This window comes from Pleuronectes platessa, chromosome 12, assembly GCF_947347685.1.
Source record: "Pleuronectes platessa chromosome 12, fPlePla1.1, whole genome shotgun sequence".
NCBI lineage: Eukaryota > Metazoa > Chordata > Actinopteri > Pleuronectiformes > Pleuronectidae > Pleuronectes > Pleuronectes platessa.
In genome coordinates this window covers 14,373,541-14,399,603 of record NC_070637.1, presented here as the reverse complement: position 1 = coordinate 14,399,603, position 26,063 = coordinate 14,373,541, and the positions used below count along the sequence as shown (strand labels likewise).

General features: G+C 43.0%; 1 protein-coding gene across 1 annotated transcript; it reads left to right on the top strand.

Annotated features, from left to right (window-relative positions):
* Positions 1-133: 133 nt before the first annotated feature.
* On the top strand, positions 134-24,608 carry LOC128453226 (vinculin). The gene is made up of 22 exons (XM_053435985.1): positions 134-549; positions 6,623-6,693; positions 7,784-7,934; positions 8,635-8,743; positions 10,046-10,168; positions 10,975-11,135; positions 13,384-13,474; positions 13,572-13,719; positions 13,803-13,956; positions 14,239-14,414; positions 15,199-15,389; positions 16,042-16,241; positions 16,500-16,628; positions 16,753-16,902; positions 17,015-17,123; positions 17,278-17,580; positions 17,664-17,791; positions 18,637-18,822; positions 20,137-20,307; positions 21,234-21,437; positions 21,524-21,628; positions 22,401-24,608. The coding sequence occupies exons 1-22, from the start codon at positions 382-384 to the stop codon at positions 22,545-22,547; spliced, it is 3,375 nt and encodes a 1,124-aa protein (XP_053291960.1). The 5' UTR covers positions 134-381; the 3' UTR covers positions 22,548-24,608.
* The last annotated feature ends 1,455 nt before the right edge of the window (positions 24,609-26,063 follow it).

Here is a 26,063-nt window from a genome sequence, read left to right as displayed (position 1 = left end):
GTGCGTGTATGTGTGTGTGCTTGATGCGTGCGTGCAGGGGACGCGTCAGTGCGCACCAGCACCAACCCGCCTGGCAGCTGTATTGCTTCGCTGTGATTGGGTGGAGGGCGGCGAATTCTCCTGTCACGATTTTGGGTCGCTCCCACCGGAGGACACCGACCGTCTGAGTCCAGCCGGGACCGAGGTGCTTAGCGGAGGAAGCAAGGGCTGCACACCGGGAGGAGGAGCTGTCCTCTCAGGGGCTGTTTGGACTCGCGACTCGGGATTTGTCCTCCTGCGGGTGTCGGTGAGCACAGGACCGGAGAGGAGCAGGAGATCCTCGGTGCTGGAGCGACCAGCCGCCTTTTCATTTGTCGGAGCTGCGGTGCAAAGTCGTTCACGATGCCGGTGTTCCACACCAAGACCATCGAGAGTATCCTGGAGCCGGTGGCCCAGCAGATCTCCCACCTGGTCATCATGCACGAGGAGGGGGAGGTGGACGGGAAAGCCATCCCGGATCTCACGGTGCCGGTGGCCGCGGTGCAGGCGGCAGTCAGCAACCTTGTCCGGGTGAGTTGGAACCACAGCAGGGCGTCACTGCTCCTCTTCACCCGCTCCAGTCACCCAAACTTCCCAACAGTCCAGAGCCTGGTGTGACATTAATGCTTCTTCTTCCATCAGTGTGATAAATCATGAGAAGAGCAGCTCATCAAAGTGTCTGTTCTGCACAGAGCAGGTCCTTCTCATCCGAGTGGCTTCCATTCCCATTAATGGCACTTTCAGCTTGATCTCTGCTCGCCATTAAAATGAGATTAAAGTGTCATAGACCCAGCTGACGATCATGTGTGTTTCATGAGCTCCTGCAGTGTCATCTGTGTGTGTGTGTCACATTATTAGGACAAAACACAAGTCCCCATAACGTAAATCATTCCATTTTAGGTTGAAGGCATGTTTAAGGTTAGGTTTCCATCAGGTTAGGGTTGGATAGGGATAGGTTGGGGTTAGGTTTAGGTTAAGTTAGGTACGGTTAGGTACAGGTTAGGTTTACAATAAGATTCAGGTCAGGGATAGGTTTAGTTTTAGGAAAGCTGTCCAGGAAAATAATGTGAGTCAATGTAATGCCCTCTGAAGTCATGGAGACCCGACTGTGTGTGTGTGTGTGTGTGTGTGTGTGTGTGTGTGTTGCTGTGTGTGTGTTGCTGTGTGTGTGTGTGTGTGTGTGTGTGTGTGTGTGTGTGTGTGTGTGTGTGTGTGTGTTTTTGTGTGTGTGTGTGTGTGTGTGTGTGTGTGTGTGTGTGTGTGTGTGTGTGTGTGTGTGTGTGTGTGTGTGTGTGTGTGTGTGTGTGTGTGTGTCTATGTTTGCGTGTGCAACACAACATGTCAAACTCTGCTCCTGAATGATAATCAGATGGCTGCTGAGTTCAATGAAGTTTGTGGGGCGGAAGAAACGAGCGGTGACTGAATTAACTGAGTGTCTCTCTCTCTCACACACGCACACACACACACACACACACACACACACACACACACACATATGTTTCTGCAGCTTTACTGAACTCACTTAGATTGTTTCAGAATTTGCAGATTGTAGAACAATGAATTGAGGAGACTGACTGCATCCATTCATGGTAATAACCTCCACAGAGACTATAGCAACACTCTCTGGACATTCATCAGACTCCCACTTGTCCTCTTCATCCCCCTACACCTCCTCCCTGTTCCTTCTTTCCCCCGTCTGCTTTTCCTCCTCTGTCATCTTGACTCTAAATGGTCATTTTGAAAGCTTCACTCAGACACTGATGTGTCCTCTGCATGCACTGACTGGAAAAATCAATACAGGCCACATCATTAATGCTGAGGTCAGTGTGAAAATGATGCATTTGTGACAGGGCCTCACTCACGCAGCTGACAGGAGGAACAACTTTTATTACGCTTGGATTAGCGAAAGAAGCTGGTTCCATGTTGCTTTGTGTCAAACAGACGTGATGATGATGAACTGTAGGTTTGTGGCAGAGTCAGGGAGGAGCAGTGTGGGGTCATGTCTGGTTTACTCTTGGAGTTTTACAATTTACACATAGGGGCCAATCATATGTACAGTTCCTGATTCAGTAAAGTGCACATTTAAGGCATCCCTCGTTTACTGTTAGCTCTATATGAGCCAAGCCGCACATCATTTAATATATATATATATATAAATATAAAAAAAGGTCATATTTAATGTTTTTGTTGCTAGTAAGTGACTCGTTTTTTTTAGGGAAAACTGACGGGCCCTTCATCCCCCCTGACCCCACCCCTGGTTCCGCCCCTGTCTTTTGCTTTCATTAGTTTTGGTGGTTTTACCTTTAAAAATCTTTGATCGATTTTATGATTGAGCATCTCTCTACATTTAAGCTGGAACACATGAATCACAGAATGCTGCTCCTCTGGCCACGTTTCCTATTCAAGAAAAAATATTCTTTGAGAACAAGTCTGCTGTGGTTTTCATTTTCAGAGCTTTGTGAGTGGATTGTAAAAAACGTTCTTACTTCTAGTGAATTCTGCAGCGTTTTTGGTCTGAACTGTTGTCGTATCCAGCTCTGACACAGCGCTGCTGCCTCCCTTTGTGACACACAAGATCATTATGATAAATGATCTCATTAACTGATAATGAAAAGGACCATTCAGTTTCGACTCAAACCCTCTGACGTGTATAGATGGGAAAAAAATAAAATAACTTTAACGCAATACCTTTTACGCAATATCAAGGACTCAGTGACACTGAGTCCTTGATTTCCCATTGCTTAGGGCACACCTCTCCATCCCCCCTATTCTCTGCTTGTCCTTGTGGATCCATCCGGCTGATCCATCCAGACAGCGAGCAGAAGGAAGCTAATGGCAGCCTCGGGCGTGTCGCTGGGTCGCGGATGATGGAGATCTAAGGCTACAGGGCTAAAGACACAGTGACTCCGTGGTGTCAGATATGGAAGGCCTCCCATAGCTGACGGGAAAGGAAAGACAAGTTGAAATCTTTTCCTCTGGCCTCAGCTCTTTTCCTGTTGTGTTCTTGGGTTTACTTCTCAACAGCGATGACACGAGCTGAACATGCAGCTGAAGAGGAGGTGATGGATAGTTGTGTAGTTCACTGATAGAGGAGTGAGAGTTCAGAAGTGGGTGAAAAGAAGGTGTTGAAGGAGAGAAAAGAAGGTGTTGAAGGAAAGCCCAAAAGGTTCTTGATAACAGGGTGTGTACGATGTGGCTGGTTGCTGGGTAGACAAACTTAATTGGATGTAAAGGAAACCGAACACTGAAATACACACACACACACACACACACTTGATAGAAGATATGCTTTATTTTAGAAAGCAGATTCCGTTCTGCACTCTCGCTGTTTGAGTGAAGACATAAGTCAGTACACAGCAACGTGCCACCATGAAGAGTCCCACTGCACACTGATACAATTACACTGTTAACCCGTCCAGGGTGGGATCACTGTAGGGGGTACTTAAAAAATCTAGGTCACTGACAAACACACAAGATGGTGATGGTGTCAGTCTCAATCTGTCAGAGGTGGATGCGTTGGGTTGTCACTGATCCACCGACAGATCCCCAAGATGCTGGTTGTTGGGTTTAAAAGTGTGAGATTGCTGAAGTTGGGGCTGATGAGAGAGTGGTGTCTCTGTGGTGTTTGAGAAGTTGCCTGCTCCTGAAGGAGTCAACACAGACTCTTGAGTGTGTCTGGGTGGAGGAGGGGGAGGAAGGAATAAATAGATTTACCGTTGAGTGAAGTGACTGTGGCCTGAAGGAACAGCAGAAAGAGGAGGAGGGGAGAGCAGCGAGAGACTCCCGACTAAAAACTGTCGAAACAGCGTGATGCAGAAGGAGGGGAGGAAGAGGAGAGATGTGGAGAAGAGGCGAAACAGCCTCTTGCAGCCGGACGCCATCACCCTGCGAGGGAGGGGAAAGTGTCTCTGCCGTCTCCGGTCCAGACTCTGCCAAACCTTATAGTTCATCCCCCCCCCCCTACACCCACTTATACTCACACACCAACTGTCCTCAACAGTCCTGCTCCACCATCAAGATACTAGCCATCTCTGGGTTGTTCTTTATCACTGGAAGATTCAGGATGATTTCACACATCCTCAGTCTTCCCCAAATCTACTCCTAACCTATATTTTATACAAGCCATAAATTACAATTATTGTGAATGATAGTGAAACGATTAATTCTAACGGCCAAGGGATGGGATGGAAAATGACACATTTGTTTTTCATTCAGGTTTTTTACGTTAGTCTTAATTTTTTTTAGTTTTTTAAAGAAAAAATGATCAGAGTCAGTATGTGTGTCTTGAAAGTTCCACTATGAGTTATGGGTCAAATAAACTGTACAGTAACCCACTGAAAGTTTTCCCTCCACTGAAATCTTAATTTCCCCTCAAGAGTTTTTGTGCTGTTGAGCTCATTGTTTGGGTTTTACAAGGTACGTTTAAAATTTTTTTTGGTTCACTCACCTGTCAGCGCTATTTTCAGCAGCAGCACCAGAAAACAAGTTTGATCATATTATAAACCTGCTCAGAACCACACAGCAAATGGACAAATTTAGCTGGTAACCATAGTGCAGCATTTGCAGGAAGCCAGATATTCACAACATCAGACTTGGTGGAGAAAAAAACAGAGCTACAAACGTGTGTGATTGTTTAATTCAATAGAATCATTATTTGCAGTGCTGCACTTTTTGTCGTCATTCTTTGATTGGACTATAGCTGATTTGAGCTGATGCCTGTGGATCTGAAAATGGACCTGACTAATTATTTTCTGTCAGCTTTGACTGACAGCTGTCAGTTTCCTGCTGGAGCCGTCACACCTTTCCAGGCTGTTCAGCCACACACACACACATCCCACAACATCAGATTGTCTCAGCAAACCACTTACCTTCACATTAATTATGTATCGAATAATCAATTCCAAGTGCTCCTGCTTACAGGAAACTGTGTGATCAGTGACCTGATGTGACTCTGGTGGAGATCCATCAACCTGTTCTCTACTCAGAGATGCATTCTTCACATTTTCCAGCTGTGTATCTACCTGTTCTTTTAAAGCAGGAACTTCCTCATGACACACAGAGGCTCTCAGATATTTGGATCATGTCCCAAGTGTTTGTGAACATTAATTATAAGGTTTCACATTGATAAAAATTTAATCCCTGCAGATTTGCGGATTTATGACTACCCTTTTAGCCCTCTTGTAAAAAAATAAGGTGATTGACTATTACAAGTAAGTAAGCTATGCTATTAAATTAGAAAGGGTTTAATGACGAATTAGTGACACAAAGATGAAGACTCCGATAAGAGTCTATTTCTCGATTTCCCCCCAATAATTACATTATTTCAGTTAATGCTCAGAGCAGCATAAAATCGTCTGAAATTGATCTCCTTGCTCTGTTTTAGTGTATGACGAGAGGAAGTCATCGGCAGCATTACTGTCTGTAGTTTCAAAATGGTGGGTCAAATCTGAAGAGAGATCAGACGTGAAGACCAGACTGGTTGGATCTCAGGGACCTGGTGAAACTGGATTAGTTTGAACGTGTTCTATGATGGCGGCTGCCCGAGTCTCTGGAGCCAGGAAGCCTATTAACTGACTTTAATCGACGCAGCAGCAAGAGACTGATGTCATTGTTTCACTGTAATTGCATCTTAAGTGTGTGTGTGTGTGTGTGTGCACTCAAATGTGTGTGTGTATGTGGTGTTTAAGGATATGTATTGTGTGGGAGGGTTAGAGTCAGGCAGCCCTGTATCCCTGCGTTTAGGTGTGAGTGTGTAGTTTTGTTCTCGATATGCCTTTTATGTTTGTGTCCATTTTATATGATGTCTAGTGTTCAGGACCGATTTGTTTTGTTTCTTACTGTGCTACAATGAGCCCGGCCATTAGATAAGATATAGATCATTTAATAATTGAGAGTGTAGCTAATAAAGCCTCAGGGGTTCATACAAATGCATCATCATCATCTCAATAGACAGCAAACACAATCTTGGCAGCAGAGCAAGAATGGCACTTAATCGAGCCCATACCCCCACCTAGGCCTAACTGTCCACTTATGAAACCACATTTACATTCATGAGAGGAGATCAGGAACTAAATGACACAAACAAAGACAATTATCAGACAACTTTTGCCCATCAAGGTATAAAAGTTAATTGGGTCAATTGCTGTGAAAGGCTTTTGAAAAATCTGTTCTCCCACTTCGATTAGTGCAGTAAAAACACACAATTTTCCTTCACCAGGTCCCAAATGCAGAGTTTGCCTGATTTATTGTGGAGAATTATCATCAAACATTTTCCGCGTTTTTGACTCTGTACTGGTGACGAGGTGGTGTCATCACTACAGGCCGCCTGTCTGTGGCGACGTGTGGGTCAATTTAGATAAGAACAAACAGCTTTCCTCTGACCTGCCCTCAAATACGACAACACAGAGCCCAGTCAACCACAGCCTGAGCAGCTTCGCCTCCAAGCCTGACAAATATGACATGCATGCATGGTTGAAATAGGTGCGAATTGATCCGCACCCGTTCACCCATGCAGACTATTAATAGCGCTCACTCGAATACTATTTCCTGTCTCGCTGCAGCTAATGATATTAAAACAAATGCTTGGTTCTTGTGTGTGCCGCAGGTGGGGAAGGAAACGGTTCAAACCACCGAAGACCAGGTGATGAAGAGAGACATGCCCCCTGCGTTCATTAAGTAAGTGTGTGTGAAGCTGGCTTTACAAGAAGAGGCCCTGCTCCCTCTCTCCTGTCCTGCCCTCCCTCTCTCTCTCTATCACTCACACAAACACCCAGTGACAAAACTCTGGAAATGATCCGATTTATCTCAGCAGACAGAGAACTTGTTGAAAAACGGATTCCGGGAGACTTAATGGTCGGAAATGTGGCTGCGCTCCCAGCTGAAACAAAGGGCCACTTCTGAGGCTGAGTGCGGCTGACTGTCCGGCTGCACCATCAGAACCATGTGGCTGTTTGTTGTTTTCCAGCTTGTATCCAGAGAGCTGACAGGAACCCTGAGTGCTGGCTAAGAGCGACCACTCTGCAATACCTCGACTTTGACATCAGGCTGTATTTGCTTGCCTGTGTGTGTATTGTAATTTTGTGTATGTCAGTGCTTTTAGGGTAATATTATCTGTTTTCAGCTTGTTTTTCTCCCTAATTTCCTTCCACACTTTCACTTTTTTTTTTTTAAGTTCCAGACCTCAGTCAGATCCACACACTGCTCTCTCACTGCTCGCTCTCAGGACACTACACCATAAATCTGACTCACACGGCTTAGGAGGGGGCATGTGGGAATGTGAACCCGCCTAAATATAGATGAACCAGCAGCCATTGATACCCTGACCAACGGGGGTCAAAAACGGGGGGGACTTGACTTTATTCAAGGGCCCTTAAAATCCATCAACTTCTTCACGCTATAACCTGATCACTGAAGTCTGAGGAACAGTCGATTCAAGACAGAAAATGAAAGATGAGATCTTTTATCAGCCTTGTTTTGTTTGGAAAATGAAGACATCCTCCCTAGTTGTCATATTACTACAAATGCACTTTTCTATAAATCCCAGATCACCCTTAGTTCACCTTCTTATATGTGCAGACTGAAAAAAATCTCATAAATCTACCCACTTGTCTCATGTATGGCCCTTGAGTCTGACCTCTGACAGCTGTGACAGTCCTGATCTATGTGATGTATTTAGGCGATGCATTCCCTCGTTGGTAAATGTACACGCTGGTTGTTTTTTTTTTCGACCGCTCGTCCTAAACCTGCTGTGTGTGGTTTTTTTCAGGGTGGAGAATTCGAGCTCGAAGCTTGTCCAGGCCGCGCAGATGCTAAAGGCAGATCCATACTCTGTTCCCGCACGAGATTACCTGATCGATGGGTCCAGAGGGATACTGTCGGGGACGTCCGACCTGCTGCTCACCTTCGATGAGGCAGAGGTGTGTGTGTGTGTGTGTGTGTGCGCGTGCGTGCGTGTGTTTGTCTCTTTAGGTTCCATGCCTGTCCCTTGAGAGTCACTTCAGAGGTTTGGTATCTTTCAGGGAAATATAGCTTTATATAGCTGCACAGAAGGAAGAGGAACTCGGCTTCAAGAAAGTCTGTAATGGAGTCTCGGATGCAGCCAGATCTAATCACCGAGATCAAATGACTTCCCTCTTTCATAACTCAAGAGCGTGTGTGTGTGTGTGTGTGTGTGGATGGTTCTGCTTATATTGTATGTTTGTATGTGAGGATAGGGCCCTCACTAGCTTGCAATGTGTGTGTGTAGATCTGTCAGTGGGTTTGTTTGTGTGTGTGCGTAAGTGAAATCACATTGGACACGTGATAATGCTCATGTCTCATCACTAGCCACATTTTCTCTAAAGAGCAACTTCTCACAGTCACAAGACGTGCATCACAAGACTGTACACACACAAAGATGCACATACACACACACACACACACACACACACACACACACCACACAAATGACAGGGTTTTTCAACACTTTCTAAAAAAAGCTTACACGCAAACTGAATTTTGCTGTTTGATAAAGCAATTTGTCTCTTATCACCATTATCACTTCATTATCAGCCTTCGTTTTTAAGTCTGTATTCATGATTTTTCTGGCTGTGATGTGATGCCTCTGTTGTGTTGTAGGTGCGTAAGATCATCAGAGTATGTAAAGGAATCCTGGAGTATCTGACTGTAGCTGAGGTGGTGGAGACCATGGAGGACCTCATCACTTACACCAAGAACCTGGGTCCAGGTCAGCAAGAGAAACGTATCGATAAAGAAAGAAAGAAAGAATGAGAGATGTTGCTTTAAAGCTGCAACTCAATGACAACAAGTCCCTGTGTATATTTCTGCAGTTTAGAATTCTTTAGAGTCTTACAGGAAGAGCCCCCATTCAAAAGTTTTTTTTAACATATAGATTTTGGGGATTTCCATTATTGTCTCAGCCAGAATTAAATTTGCGATGTTGCAAAAAACTTCTTTGCTATCTCGTTTTTCTAATAATTGAGAATTAGATTCTCAAAAACGGTAAACATAAAACATTTTTGGAAAATGGTAATGTTTTGCTGCTACCAATCTAATTGATCAATAAATGTCCTTATAATACATATTGAAATCTCAACAAGGTTTCAGCCAGCTGTCAATATCATGGGCTATTTCAATACATTTGCAATACATTTGCAATCAAGAACAATTAGTCAAGTAATCTGTGATTTAATCAACAGAAAAACAATTGGTGAATAATGTCTTTCTTATTTTCTTTGTCTTCTGTGACAGCAGGGTAAAAATTTCACAAATTTTGGCACATTAATTGATCATGAAAATTATAGTTGGTTGCAGCTCTATTCTGGTTATATTGGGGCCAGCTTTGGATAAGCATTATATTTGTTAACATCAACAACAAATGCATCAATGATTTATATCTTTATTATAATTCTTATAAATGCAGGAAACTGTATAAATAATTGTCTTAACTTAGTTTAAAAGATCACTACTGCATCACGCTCTTTGGCATTAGTGGAGATGTTGACTTAATGCCACTTCCATGACCTGTGCAATCGACCTTTATGTTAAACAATAGTCTTGGTTAAGAGTTTGTCTCTGATGGTGAAAAACTAAATGATCTACTGTGTACTGCTCCTCTGACACTAAGATGCTCTGATTAAGGATCAGAGACTTTTCACTGGCAGGAGAACAGCAGCATCAACAGGCTATTTATCATCAGAGGTAAAAGGTAAATTGTGTTGTCGGTGCGCTGCGGCATAATGAGCCCGAGGAAATCTGATGCCAAGGTTTTCTCGCACTTGACTGATGCCGCCATTGGGCAGGATCAGTCACTCATGAAGGAATGATGTTTGGACGTGTTGGAGCTTTACTTAAATGTTAAAAACACTGAGGGACACCTCTGATTGTTCAGGTGAAGTTAAAGCTGTGATGCTATCGCCAAACTCATTACCGTTGTGTGCGTTCTACCTGCTGGTTGGTTTGATAATGACAACCTCTAACTCTCACAGGACAATGCGCACTGTACTAGTTTCTCCCTCTCTTTCCTCAGGGATGACCAAAATGTCAAAGATGATTGAGGAGAGGCAGCAGGAGCTGACGCACCAAGAACACAGACAGATGCTGGTCAACTCCATGAGCACTGTCAAAGAGCTGCTGCCTGTTCTCATATCAGGTGTGTACGAGAGTGTGTGTGTCTGTGTGCGTGCATGCGCCTATGGCAATGCAGGTCACTGAGCATCCAACAGTTGTTATAGCAACCCTCATAATTACAGTCATTAGTTAGCGGGGATGTCAGACTGACTAGACACACACACACACACACACACACACACACACACACACACACACACACACACATATCCACCACTGGCAGCTCTACTATCGAATTTCATACTGTATCTGCACCAGCACACAGACACACGGTTAAAGCTTCTGTTCCAGCCTCTGTGCCAGCTGTGCATTCAAACATCAGTGTTCACTGTGGATGTAATGTCAAAAACGTTTGGACCTGTGGTTTGGCTATGCACGAGCCATTTTACAATTTAAGATGGCTTTAATCAGTATTTTTATATATAACAATGGATCACATGGTTACCACTACTAACTGTGATGTCACACTAAGCTTTAAAGAGTTTTTTCGCACATTGTTTTGGTTTAAGGGAATACGACTTTAGTGGCTAGTAAATTAGCAACTAAGTGGAAAAACATAGTGGAATATTTAGCAGCCAAACCGCCACTCATTTCCCTCAGGTGCTGGTGGAGACCAAAAACAGAGCTAAAAGAGACTGAATATTGGACTTCACATTCATCAAACTAAATGAATATTAATGATCTTTGGCAAATGTTCGGTGGGGAAAGAAATTTGGCAAATTATTTTTCATATGCTACCATTCAGGTGGCCAAAAATATAGGCTAATACAGCCAGAAGTCCATTTTATTCAAATCATTCATCATTCAAACTCATGTTTCCTTCCTCAGCTATAAAGATCTTTGTCTCAACAAAGACCAGTCGAGGTGCCGGCGTGGAGGAGGCGGAGAGGAACAGAAAGTTCACATTTGAAAAGATGAGCGCTGAAATCATCGAGATTATAAGAGTGCTACAGCTCACCACGTGGGATGAAGACGCATGGGCCAACAAGGTATGTCCTGTGCTGCATATGGGGACTATTCAATTTCTTCATTTTATACCCTAAACTCTCTCACATACCTGAATCAAATTCGGCCACTTTTGCTTTGGAGTGCCTGTTCAAACACACATTTAGCCACACAATCCACAAATCGCTCTCTGCTGCAAAAAGCATCACTACAAAAAATCACTCTTTACTTTGTCTCCACTTTTCTTTTGGCTCGATAGTATAACTCCTGGTTTTTCTTTTTCCTTTTCTTTCTTTACCTTTCTCATCCATTCTTTTCCTCCCTGTAGAAGGTAAGCCTGTTTCTCTGCCCCTCTGCAGTTTCCAGCATGCGAGTGTGTATTTATTCATATATCTGTGTATGAGATCCAGAAAGGGAAATACTGTACATCCCCATGCTGACATATATACTCTATGTATCTATATATCTGTCATGCTGGTATCAAACAGTAAGTATGTGTTGTGTTTAAGTCCGCTCACTGTTAGCTTGTGTGATGACGTACAGTACGCGTGCTTCATCACTGTATTACTACATGTGCATATGTTTGTCTCTTGATGTCCATTTGAGTCAAATGGCATGAGATGACATTTATTAACAAATGTATTATTAGTTTCAATGATGGCATTTGTTTCCCGTGCTGCTCATGTTTACGGTGTGATACAGTCATTGAGAAAACTTTTAAATCAGAGTGAAATCCCATGGAAGTATTTTGGGCACATATGTTACAGATAGTGGGATGTTTTACCGGTAAAGATAAGATCTGATTGACTAGTCGAACCTGTAACCCTGCATGTTTTCTATGTGAGACACTGGCGTGTGCGTGTGTGTGCGTGCGTCCATGTGTGTGTGTGTGTGTGTGTGTGTGTGTGTGTGTGTGTGTGTGAGTGTGTGATCATGTATGTGTGTGTGAGTGTGTGATCATGTATGTGTGTGTGTGTGTGTGTGTGTGTGTGCTGTGGAAAATTGACAATACTGCATACTCTTTTTGTTTGAGCATCAAGTGTGACTGTCCTCTGCTCTGGTTATGAATTATAGAAATAAACTGCTTGCTGTTCAGACACATACATAATAGATGAGCTGTATTGAACGGTTCCACTTAAGTGGATCATTCTCCTCTGAGCTTTTTTTTTCTCCATCTTGTGTAGAAATATGTGTTTGTTGCATCTTAACTGTGAGATTGTTGTCCTTTCTATATAATTCAAATTTTCCACTTAATTATGAGTAACAATATATTTTTTAACAACTAATCAGTTTATAGGTCCGTCTACAGAGGTCCCACTTTACAATACAACATAAATACTGCTGTTAATCCTGACTTTATGCCTCATCAATAAATAATTTAGTGCAGCATTAGAGATTAATATAAATGAATGATAATGAAAGTAGACTTTGTTTCAATTTAAGTCATAATTAAGTTATAAATTGAGCAGCAATGCTTTTTAGAACAGTTATTATTTATCAATACCCATTATGCACTTTTAAATAGTCACCAAGTTTGGAGCTGTAAATGTTTTTAAATAATCAATAAAATAGTAATGATTAAACTACTTTACGTAAAAATAAAAGGTTGGTGATTTTTTATATTCCTGTCAACCCAAAGACCAAAACCAACAGGTTTTACTCGTTTACCCAGAAACTGGTTTATCTTCTTAATGGAAGCTTGAATTCTACAAAAACCATTGGACGGATTACAGCTAAATGGGTCAGGGAAGAACCTTCGGTGCAGATCCAGAATTTTTTTCATAGGGCATTCTTCTACATTTTTGTTTATTTATCAGAAAATAATTCATGGATCTTAATTTTTTTAATCCAGCATGTGTGTAAAATTTGGTATAAAAACCTGGATCTAATACAATTACTGTGGTTTCATAAAGGGACTGTTGGACCTTCGCGCCCTTCTAGTTTATGTTGAATCAATCTCATCTCCAGAGAAAACCTACAGCTCATGTTTGAGACTCAATTTTCTAAAAGATTTATATCCCCAGTTAGACTGAATGGAATCAGGGCTGAGAGCTACAGGCAGGACAGAGCAGTTGGAAGCAATAGAGACACAATCTGTAAATGGGATTTGTTGACACTAAGCAAAATATACAATATCAGCTTATTCTTCAATTAAGGCTCATAACCTATTCATCCAGTTTATTTTAGAACATTATTGTTAAAAAAGTCATGAATCTGTCACACCATAATGTGACATGGTGCCTTTTGATTTAATACCCACTCACACAATGCTGTGTTTTCTCTCTACCTCAGGATATGGAGGCTATGAAGAGATCTCTTGCTTTGATCGAGTCTAAGATGGCACTAGCTCAAAGTTGGCTCAAAGACCCTCATGGACAGCCAGGTAACTGTGTGGGAGTTTTTTCCTCATGCTAAAAATCTCAATCAACTCTTCAGATGTCACATCACAGTCTCATCCTTCGGTGCCTTGCCGTCCCCAGGTGGCCACGGCGAGGTCGCCCTGCGTGTGATACTGGACGAAGCCGGTAAGGTGGGAGAGCTGTGTGCTGGGAAGGAGAGGAAAGATATTCTTGTAACTACCAAGGCTCTGGGGCAAATGACCGACCAGGTCGCAGATCTACGAGCCAGGTTTGTATGAGGGAATTTGAATGAACCCAGTGCTAACATATTATATTTTGTCCTAACGTCACATATCAATTGTTTGTGTGCAGAGGCCAGGGCCCGAACCCCGGGTGCATGCAGCGTGCCGGCCAGTGCTTGCAGGGCTTAGACTTGTTATTTGGCAAAGTGGACGGAGCTTCCCGCAGACTGGAGGCTCTCATCAACGCCAAGCAGGCCATCGCCAGGAGGCTGGACGCAGCACAGGTCAGACAAACCAGCAACCCACTCATCCATATTAACCTTCCCCCAGGTGAATCATATCTACTCCATGCATTTGTCCTATTTCTGCCTCATGTTTTAGTTTAGTTTTATATTTCCAGCAAGTGGGGGAGTAATTCCATGAAAGTGTGGATTAGAGAAACTGCTTATAACATTCGACATTTAGTGAACTCTTCTCATTGTTGAGGCTCTCCTGTGGTGTTTTCGTGCAGATTTATGTTGCATATTTTATTAGAAGAGAACCTTCTTATATGTGCGTTTCCTCAGGCCTGGCTCGCTGATCCTAACGGCGGTCCCGAGGGGGAGGAGAACATCAGAGCGCTGCTTGCAGAGGCCAAACGCATCGCTGACCTGTGCGAAGATCCCAAAGAGAGGGACGACATCCTGCGCTCCATCAGTGAGATCGCCGGACTCACCGCCAAACTCGTGGAGCTCCGCAAACAGTACGCCGTCCCTCCTCCGACACACGCACGCCTAATATTGTCTTGTGATGACTATAAGTAACTCCTAGACACTCTTTTTTTCCAGGCTCAAACTTCAGCCTCATGTCACCAGTAGATGGCATATTTTACCTGCCTGGAAATTATGTTGTTGCCTGTCAACCTTGGGCATCAGTCCAACCATAAGGTCTTTAACTGTTTGAATATGGTGTGGAACCGATGGGGCCGTGGTGGTGATGTGGTGGGTCGGTTTGAGGATTCATATTTATGAGACCTTAAGAGAAAATAGCACTTTCTTCAAGGTTCATGCCACTAAAGTAAGTTTCAGTTTGGGTTTGTGACAGTATGAGTATAATAAATTTACTGCAGTTCAGAGACTCATACCAAGATGACTCACCGCCAGGGACATATTTTATGTTCTGCAACTCCGCTGCATGTATTGGCCATAAAAGGAAACCAGAGAAACCCAGCTGTTGACCAGATCCTCGCCAAAACTTTCTCTATATAGATATATTTCCTTTCTTGTATTAAGCTAAAACCTGCCTATAAGGGCTTGCAGTTTACCTAGGGGTTATATACGACGTCAGAAAGTGTAGATAGCAATACAACAATAAAAAACACTCATTAAACACAAACATTTAAGTTGACAAAAGATGGAAAAGTGGCATTAGCCTTCGAAGGTGGTATTTTCCTTAAGAACGGTGTCTAACAGGGAATTGGTGAATCTCAGGCTGAAAATCTCTATTGCATTTGTTCTTTTAATCATCTCTGTCTGTCGCTGTCTCAGGGGCAAAGGTGACAGTCCGGAGGCCCGTGCACTGGCGAAGCAGATTGGTTCGGCGCTAATGAACCTGCAGTCGAAAACCAACAGAGCCGTGGCCAACATGAGGCCTGCAAAGCCCGCCGTCACCTTGGAGGGAAAGATGGAGCAGGCCCTCCGCTGGGCGAACAACCCCGGGGTGGACGACAGAGGAGTAGGTGAGTGCGGTCGGATGACGCCTCTGGGGAGGGATGAGGTAGTAGTTTGGTTTTAAAAATAAATAATCTGACCTTCCATGCCTCCTGTCGGCCTCCTGCATGTGAACGATGGCGGGGGTGTGCGGGCGATTATGGCAGCGATTAGACATCAGATACGGTGTCTTGAAGGATGCAAAGCGTTTTGTGAGTCATTCAGGAAACGGTTCTGAATGAGCCGTGCTGCCAACTGATGTCACTTCCTTTCCCTGAGCATTAATCACCCACTGACTAACTTGACTTGTATTGTTTCTAATGTTTGTTTTACGCATGCTGGTGTATCCCCGTTTTGTCATCTGTCTTTTTCCTATTTCCTCCCATGCTTCCCTATGGGAGCAGAGTGTGAGAGGCTGCAGTGGATCACAGGTACCTGCCTGCTGTATGCTTTCTGTGAAGATATAAACAAATTCTATAGAAATCCATGAGGTCAGCATGTGACACATAACACCGCAACTTCTAATTGACAAGAAAACATATGTATTTCAAGAAAAGAGAAGTCTTGAGTCATTTCTCATCATTTGTCTTCCAGTTCCTGTGATGCTCCATTGACAAAAAAGCACCTGTAATTTTTGTATCTGGGGTTTTATGATTGATTCTGCCTTATCTCTCTCTCCAGGTCAGGCAGCGATCAGAGGAATGGTTGGAGAAGGGAGGAGGTTGGCAGGAGGCTTGTTAGGCCCGTATCGACATGACATGATTGGACGCTGCGACCGAACAGAGGCCCTGATGGGATCTTTGGCAGAAATGGCGGCCAGAGGGGAGGCAGAGGCTCCTCACGCACGAGCCACAGCCGCGCAGCTGCAGGAAAGCCTCAAGGTAGCTCACAAACACACAAACATCAGTTTATGTATCATAAGAAACTGATGCTGTGCAACCAAATTACCTCTGTGGTCATTTTAGTTTATAGTGAAGATCACTATATTTCTGAGTATCAGTTTAAATCTTAACGATTCACAGCACATGTATAATATTTCCATGTCATCAAATGCTGCAGTCATGAAAAACATGACAAAAACAAGTATTGGTGCAGAGCTCCCCCTTGTGGCCTGATACGACACCCTCTGCTCCCACCAGGACCTGAGGCAGCACATGCAGCAGGTGATGACCCAGGAGGTGTCCGATGTTTACAGTGACACCACCACCCCTATCAAGCTGCTGGCTGTGGCTGCAACTGCTCCAGCTGATGCCCCAAACAGGGAGGAGGTCAGTAGCACACAGAAATATGTGAACATGGTTACAGCAATTAAACCAGATTTCTACTGATGCTGCACAATCCAGATGTTGACGTTGCAACGTCTGACGATATAAACATTTGTGTTGGCGACAGGTTTTCGACGAGCGTGCAGGGAACTTCGAGGCCCACGCAGGTCGGCTGGGGGCGACCGCCGAGAAGGCTGCTGCCGTGGGAACAGCCAATAAGACGACAGTAGAGGGGATTCATGCTGCTGTGAAACATGCCAGGGACCTCACGCCACAGGTGCTCCTGTTTGTTCTAGAGTCCATGATATACTGTAGCACTGAGCCTGATGAAACACAAAGCTGTTAGAGTCCGTCCCACGCTGAGGTTGACATGTATGTGAATGTACCAGGTGACCTCGGCTGCTCGGATCCTGTTGAAGAATCCAGGAAACAAAGCAGCGTACGAGCACTTTGACACCATGAAGAACCAGTGGATTGACAACGTGGAGAGACTCACTGGTGAGAAGCTTCTCAACACTTCTTGTGTTTCAGTAATTATTGACAATCTCACATTTTGAACATTCAGATCTCCCAATCAACATTAACATATGAGGTGGGATTATAGAGGTTAATCCGTGTGTGTGTGTGTGTGTGTGTTTGTGTGTGGCGTCAGGTCTGGTGGACGAGGCCATCGACACCAAATCTCTCCTAGATGCGTCCGAGGAGGCTATAAAGAAAGACATCGACAAGTGCCGAGTTGCCATGGCTAATGTTCAGCCCCAAATGCTCGTTGCCGGGGCAACAAGCATAGCAAGACGAGCTAACCGGGTCCTGTTGGTGGCAAAGAAGGAAGTGGAGAACTCTGAAGATCCACGCTTCAGAGACACAGTGAAACATGCGTCAGACATCCTCTCACACACCATCTCCCCCATGGTGATGGACGCCAAGGCGGTGGCTGGAAACATTCAAGACAAAGGTACAGGAATACACCACGAGTCACATGTTCAATATACTGTACTGTGTGAGAAGGAAACACACTGTACATTCTCTTCTATGCAGCTCTGCAGAAGGCCTACCTGGACTCATGTCTGAGGATCCTGGGTGCCGTAGGAAAAGTTAGAGAAGCTTTCCAACCTCAGGAGCCTGATTTCCCTCCTCCTCCTCCTCCTGACCTGGACCAGCTCCATGTAAACACACACACACACACACACACACACACACAGGCTGTTGGTTTATTTTACCAGTGCAGTCATTCAAATCTGTTGCAATTTATATACGTTGAGTTTTTAGGTTTAACACCTTGAATTGAATTTCCAGTCTTTAAATGTAATAGTCTCTTTATATAGTATTTGGAATTATTATTATGTCATTAGTGTTTGCATAATGTAACATTACACTTAATTTCTATAGCATAGTTCATGCAATAAATGCAGCATAAAGGCAAAGAATCCAAATCTATAGTAATTCATAGCATATGTACTAAAATAAATAAATCTCATTCAATTTAAAGGGCAACGAATGGTTAAAGAAAACTGTGTCTTGAGATTTTGTCTAGAGTTCCACTGTGTCAGGGTGTGATTCAAGACGGATGACTTTTAGTTCTGACCTCAGCAACAGTCAGGAGGTTTTAGCTGGAGGAGCAAAGGGAGCTACCAGGCACATACGTCATAGTTATGTCAGAAAAACAATAGTGAACAAAACTTTTCAGGGATTTAAAAGCCGATAGAAGACCGTAAAATGAATTAGGATTAGTGGAGACACATTTCCAATGCCACACTCAAAAACCAGTTCAGGGTTGAGAATAACGTGACTGTTATCAACCTGTTCCTTTGTGTTCAGTGCAGCTTCACAGTCAACTGGGGTTAAACCCATACTACACGGTGTCACATGTTTCATCACAAGGTCTATTGTGCAGTTTTTATCAAATGTAGCATCTTTCAAACTATTCTGGATAATTAGCTTTGTCTCCCATGTCCCTCTTTGCTCTTCAATACATATTTGTACATTACGTGTGTTGGTGTTTATTTTCCAGGTCAGTGATGAGCAGGCGCCACCCAAGCCCCCGTTGCCAGAGGGCGAGGTGCCCCCGCCACGACCCCCTCCCCCAGAAGAGAGGGACGAGGAGTTCCCTGAGCAGAAGGTCGGGGAGGTGCTCAGCGAGCCTATGATGGTGGCGGCCAGGCAGCTGCACGACGAGGCGCGCAAGTGGTCCAGCAAGGTCAGTTCACAGAAATGTTCAAAGGAATATAACAGTCTGCAGAAACATAACATTAAAAGCCAATGATTTCAAATTCAGATATTCAGATTCATACAGTTCTGGGTAGAATAAGATGGCTGGTTTCGTGATAAATCCATATTTCATATTAGCGCACTTGGTTTGGATTATCCCAGGATTAAATTAAAAGCTAAAAATTCCACCGTGGAGATCACATGTTTTTGTTTATAGCCCATTGACATTGACGTCTGTCTTTATCACTTAACGCAATCTTGACATGTTCATCTGCATTTTCATACTTTGTTTTCTTAGTTGTTGTTGTTTCATTTTTGTATCTGCGTTCTGACGTACAACCCCTCTGGAGAATGTCAGGAGATTACCCGGGGGGTTCAGTGCATGTCTGAAAGCAGCATATTGCCATCATACACTTCTCACATCCTGGGAATATCCTGAAACCAAGTTTTACTTCCTGTAATCATGTTGATCCTGAAATGTGGAGATGAGTGGCTTTATCCCTTCTTCAAGAGGAATCTGTTCAAAGGTTTTCGAAAAAATAAGGAGAAGCACATTATGTTGAAAGTAGACCTTACTTGCTAATCTTTTATCCATATTATTTCTATGTTTCTTCTGTGTGTGTGTGTGTGTGTGTGTCCAAATGTTTCTGTGTGGAGGAGCTGTGTAAAGGAACAGTTATGTTGTGTATTTATATAATCATTGATTATCCAGGAAAAATGTCCAGTTGCTCTGTTTTCTCTGAGAAGCTTGTCACCATTTCCCCCTCTGTAGCTCTCATGACAGTTTCTCCTCACCTGTTTTATGATCCGTGCATCAGAGGTGTCGTTGGAAACCAGGCACAAGAAATGTCTTAGAATAAGCATTGCACATCGTTCCCCATCACACTCCTAAAAGGAAGCCGCCCACTGGTTTGGTTACAGTTAGACCCAGTTTGACTGTGCAAATGCTTTACAAACCACAGCCTCAGACTCAGGCACATGGACCTCCTGCTGCCAGCTCCTCTCTCTTCTTTCTTTCTTTTCCCTGCACCGAACATCTCTGCCTGAGCGTTCAGTTTCACCTCCCCTCTCCCTGCTCCTTCACAGCCTTCGCATCTGCTCCTCCTTTGTTCTACTGTTCTTCCATCCAGTGCCTCTCATACTTTACTAAATGCTTCCTTCCCTCCTCCCGTCCCTGGCTCTACCCTCTCCCCCTTCTTCTCCTCCGCGTTCCTCCTTTTTTTCCCCCTCCCTCTCCCTCCTTTACCATCCCAAATCGACCCTACTCCTCCAACCACCCCTGCCCCCGCTCGCCCAGCCTGAGGATGAGGAGGTGGTAGAGGAGAGGGAGGTAGATGATGACGATGAGTTTACTGATGGTGAGGATGACTATGAGCCAGAGCTGCTGATGATGCCCTCCAACCAGCCTGTCAATCAACCCATGCTGGCAGCCGCCCAGGCTCTCCACCAGGAGGCGCGCAAATGGTCCAGCAAGGTCTGCGCACGTACATGCACATGAGCGCTCACACAACCAGATGTGGCTCAGATTTTTTTTGTAAATGGCGTCAGGTGTTTGGAGCTGCACATGCACACATCCACGCATGAAAACACACAAGAAAACACCCTGCAGGACAAACCAACACCCTCTGGAGCACGAGCTGACAGTCACAGCATCTGCTCTGCATCTGTCACCACGGAAAGCACCTGTCGTTGCCTCACACTCAAACACACGGTTGTGCTGACGCTAATGCTCAGGTTGCACTAATAGGTCGAGAGTTGTCGGAATGGCAGGTTTGTTTGTTTGTTTGCACCACGTAGTATAAACTGCTTCTTGCTTCACAAGTCCCTCCCCCTGTGTTCACGACTAGGTAAAATGGTTTTCGCTGTTTTCGCTGTTGTCAGTCACTCGTTGTCTGACTAACCTGTGAAGGCAAGGATGGCAGTTTCCCCAAAGACCTGTGGGTGACGTAGCTTTGCCGTCAGACTGCCTGCTCACCCAGCGTGAGGCCTGCTCCTGCTTCCTGGAGCCCCAGGGTGTGTACTGATCCCCTCCGGCTCTGTGAAGGTCACCTCACGGGTTCTAACCTCTGTGATGAAGGGGAGATCACAGTTTCCTCCCAACTACAATGGTTCTAAATTTCAGATTCATCTTCCTCCATTGGGGTTGAGGAATATGTGCTCACGTGCACTGACACTGCATGCAGCCTTCTCATTAACACGCTTGAAGACTTTGTGCCGGTTTTGCTTTTGTATTTCAAATTCATTCAGCAGCATTCGTCTCTAATATCCCACATTTGGATTCTCATCGGAAAAATGTGTGGAATCATGACCCGTACAAAATGCTCCTCTTGCATTCTCATCTCGTATCCATTATGGTGCTCACAGCCCTCACTGCTTCCTCGTCCTCCTGCTTCTCCACAGGGTAACGACATCATCGCGGCGGCCAAGCGCATGGCTCTGCTGATGGCAGAAATGTCCCGGCTGGTGCGCGGCGGGAGCGGGAACAAGCGGGCGATGATTCAGTGTGCCAAGGACATCGCCAAGGCCTCGGATGAGGTGACGAGACTGGCTAAGGAGGTGGCCAAGCAGTGCACCGACCGACGCATCAGGACCAACCTGCTGCAGGTAAGAACACACAAAACAAAACGCACAATGAACAGTCCTGTGTGTCTCGTCCAGAAGGTGCTTTACATATTTCTCTGCTTTCGCAGGTGTGTGAGCGCATCCCGACCATCAGCACGCAGCTGAAGATCCTCTCCACCGTCAAAGCCACCATGCTGGGACGGACAAACATCAGTGAAGAGGAATCAGAGCAGGTAAAACTGGACTTACACCAGAACTTATCACACAATTTATTGTAAATTATCTGCGATAAAAACATAGAATGTGTGAATAAGAAGTATGTAAAATAAATCTATTCTTATTTATTATATTATGTCTCTATATAATTCTGTACTTGGTTGAAGTGACTGTATCAAAACCCAGTTTGTCTGAGAGATCAATAGTATTTCTGATTCTGAAATTCACAAACAAAACCATTCACAACTTTTAGCTTTTTCTCTGATGATACAGCGGCTTTGACCTCAGAGTATCTGGTATTTAGTTGGAGACCTACAGTTACTATAGTGACTGAATTACTGAACGACTCCTTAGTGACACTGATGACGAAAATATTCTATTAATTGTCGTCAGGTCATGGCCGATTCCTAATCTGTCAGTATCACATACTGATTCAGCATATTGTGTGGATCTCAGTGCATCTCTAATAACTTTTGGTAGTGAAAAGTATCTAAGTACATTTACTTAAGCTTTTTCGTTCAAATACTGTAGTTGCTAAAGGCTAAATAAAATCAGGAGGTCGTTCGATCCAAAATTTAAGCTAAGAGAAAAGTTCAAATACAAATTTATGAATCAAAACATTAAGTATTTTTACATGAATGTGTTGATATTTAGTTTTTTTGTTTGTTTATTTTTGTTAGTTAACATAGAATTGTAATCTGAATTCTTCGTCCAATACTGTTAACTTAAATTTTGCCCAACCTCTGTTATTAATTTATCAACTGCTTCACCCAATGTTTCCCCGACCAGGCCACAGAGATGTTGGTCCACAACGCCCAGAATCTGATGCAGTCAGTGAAGGAGACCGTCAGGGAAGCAGAAGCCGCTTCCATCAAGATCCGCACGGACTCAGGATGCACCCTCCGATGGGTGCGCAAGACCCCTTGGTACCAATAAACAAACCTGGTCACTGAAAACACAGTTACAGCACACACCTCATGTTGGAGTCATGACGTGCACACCTATCGTGTGCATTAGATTCGGTACCGAGCAGGTTTCATTCACCAGAGTGAATTCAGCTTTGCTCTCGACTTCCCTTTATCTGTAACTTTTTAATATATATTTTTATGGTATGTTGTGTTATGAGAGTTTATCCAAATCCCAAGTATATATATTTTTTGCATGAAAGTTTTTTTCTATTTTATAAAAGTAGATTATGACATTAAGATATTATCTCCTAGAAGAAATTTAATTTTCACTCAGTGTTATGTTTTCTTGCAGGGAGTTTCTTATTGTCTATTGTATATACACTAATTATTTGTTTTATGGACTCAGCGATGAGTTTGACACTAGAGTGTGAAGTCATGTGGGAGCCGATGACGGGCTCTCCACTCTTCATGTTTACTTTTAGTAATAACTCTGTTCTTAACTGTGGATTTTAAGGTGATACGTCCTCACTGCTGTCCAGTGAAGCGTCTGTACGCAAACAATTAAAAGTTATTCTGGATCAAAAGTGTTTGACAACTTGTAGGCCAAAGTTGCAGTTTCTAAAACAATAGTATAATTGTCAGTAAAAAAAAATTGTTGATTGCAGGACGGTTGATACTTAGACATGAGGTTTTCTCAGTGGTAGTATGAGTGACAGTAAAGCGAAAGTTAGTTCAGGTGTTTTTATGTGTTTTGAGTTGTTTTAATTTCTGTCATAGTGAACAATACCAAAGGATTTTATTTTCGCACTGTATAAGCTCCAGGTTTTTAAAAACAACAAAACAGACCCTTTTTATTTAGGGAATTGGAGGATTTTTTGTGTTTGATTTTTTTGCCAAAAGAAGAGAGAACGCTTTCTCCTGCTTTGCATTTTGTAACCAATTGTATCGTCTTGTTTCTGCACTATCTCTATAACAGTTGACCTGTTGGGATTTCTTTTCCAAAATGAATCAAAATCAATAATTTTAAACTTTTTAGACTTTTCTCCACAGTAGTCCCAAATCTGAATAACTTTCATTTTAGCGCAGATTTTCTAGGCAACCCAGGTGGTTTGAGAACAAAAACAACCTTTTAATGTGAAAACAGACAGTGATTTTGTTTTTTTTGTCTGTTTTTTATAGGTTTAAATTATAAAAACTCTTATAAAGGTGTTTTTGTCTGGAATACCTACACAACTGTTTAAAAGCTTCATCACAGGAAACTCCTCAATATTAGGTGCAACCAGATTGTTATTCCCAGTATTTACATTTATTTTTTACAATGGCAACTTTAACTGTTAAATGGAGAGTTTGTACGTGTGCCTGTGTGTAAGCGGCTTCACTTCGACAGTACAAGTGAGCCGTCCATGTGATGGAGAGCTCTGAATAGCAGCACAGAATGTAAACCGCGTCTTCATTTTTGATTTAGGCCTACTGAGCATGTAGCAGTCACATGACCCTTCACTGAGAGCGACAGGGTGTAGTTCTGTGTGTACCTGATGTGTCCATCCACACACTGAATGTATTCTGATACAGCTTCTAGCCCTGCCAACACATCTGCTGTGCCTTGGAAGAATAAAAGATTAGAATTATGATTCGGGAGTCGGCCTCTTGATTCACTGCCGTCAGCACGTAAACACATGACTCGATGTCCTGAGAGAAAATGACTAGTTTTAAATAGTTGAATCAAAGTATTCAGTGTTTTTAACAACTAAAGTCTACCTGAGTCACTTCAGCATACTAATACTTAAGCAGGTATACTTTTAGTTATGTCAATTGAATATAATTCAGCATGTCTGCATGCTAATTGGCACTAGAGGCAAAGTGCAGCCCTAATGAGGTAATTTTGCAAATATTTAGACACAAACAGAAATATTGGTGGGTGCCGGCCCCCTTTTATCCCCTTAACGTTTTTTTGAAACTTTGAATTATTATTTGTATATTTATATTTTGCATGTATATTTGTCTGTATTATGTTTTTGAAGTAAATAAAAAAAAAATGAAAACAATTGACACAATTTTGTGTCAATTTTCATTGAACACGTTCATTGAACATGTTCACTTTTATGAAAACGATGAACTGAACGCAACTCAATGACAAATAATGAATTTGAACGGTGAACACGTTCATATTGTAGCGTCCTCGCGTATAGACGACAGGAAACTTCTCTCTTTATGTGTAACTTTATTAAAGTCCAGGGAACACGACACACTTCTTGTTCGTAACTCTGACACTCCTACCCAATAACTTTTGGACTGTAAACAGATGCACACACAGACAGACAAAATTGTAAGCTATAAAAAACAATACAAATATAAAATAAAAAAAATAAAAAGAGTCCTGTACTGATAGCATATCATGTCCTGTCGACACAAATAAATATTAATAACGTCAACAATCAGGGTGATTCTTACCTCTATATTGTTCTTTCTTCTCTTCCTCTACTTTGCGGTGCTTTCTGAATTGTGCACCTGATAATTTTTTTTTTTTTTTTATTCATCTTTGACTCTAACCGCAGTCTATCACCACAGCGTGTACGTCAGGGACACACCTGAAATAAAGTTGATTCACTTGGTCTGATGTTTTTCGATCTACAAACCCTATGGGGGGGGGGGGGGGGGGGGGGGTGGGGGGGGGATGTTTTTTGAGAGAAGATTCCAGATTCATTCACTAGGCTGGCACTCAGTAGAGCTCAACAGAGCCGTACAGGTTCATCTCTGATCCATGCAGCTTCCTTCTACCAAGTTGTGTGGTTATTGGTCCAGTAGTTTGATACATAAACCTGTTGACTGACAAATCAGAGATGAAAACATAACCTTCTTAGCAGAGGTAATAAAACCTCCAACCATTTATCAAGGAAATGTCCCCAACATTAATAATTATTAGAAACACAACAGGAAATTAAAACTAGAATGAAATGTTTAGAGAATATCTAAATAGTTGATGGGTAATTTTCTGTTGGTCGACTTATCAATTCATTTATTAAAAGCTAATTTTCCCCTGCTACTAAATCTAGAGGGTTTTTATATTGTGTTTTATTTACATTGTATAAATTGGTTTATTTTTGTCGTGCACTGATTACTGGTTGTTAATCAAATTGCCCTTGAAGGATATTAAAGATTTTCTTTTATGGACAACTTGAGTTAATCACAAGCTGCATAAACCAGCTTGTGATTAACCCAGCAACCAGCAGGGGGCAGCCTCAGGACATTGCAGCAGACTGTGATTCTTTTAAGGCCGAAGACAAGGTTGGAACTGGTACTGGGTTATTCTCTAACAATAGGTTTTTAAAGTATGTTAAATCATCCAGTATCTAAAAGCCAAAAATATAAATGTAACTTTTAAGTAAGGCTGTCAAATATATGTAGTAAAGCACAATAATTTGTCCATCATGTTATTGTGCTTAGTTCCTCACGGCGATCAACAGGTGGTGAAGTTGTTCGTTTGTCATTAACAAGGACCTGGGTTCGAATCCCACTCTTTCCCACATTCAAGCTGGCAATATAC

Coding starts and splice junctions, on each gene's coding strand:
- LOC128453226 (XM_053435985.1), top strand. CDS start 382: ATGCCGGTGTTCCACACCAAGACCATCGAGAGTATCCTGGAGCCGGTG. Junction 13,720..13,802: donor GTCGCAGATCTACGAGCCAG/GTTTGTATGAGG, acceptor GTTTGTGTGCAG/AGGCCAGGGCCCGAACCCCG. Junction 16,903..17,014: donor CCAGGGACCTCACGCCACAG/GTGCTCCTGTTT, acceptor TGAATGTACCAG/GTGACCTCGGCTGCTCGGAT.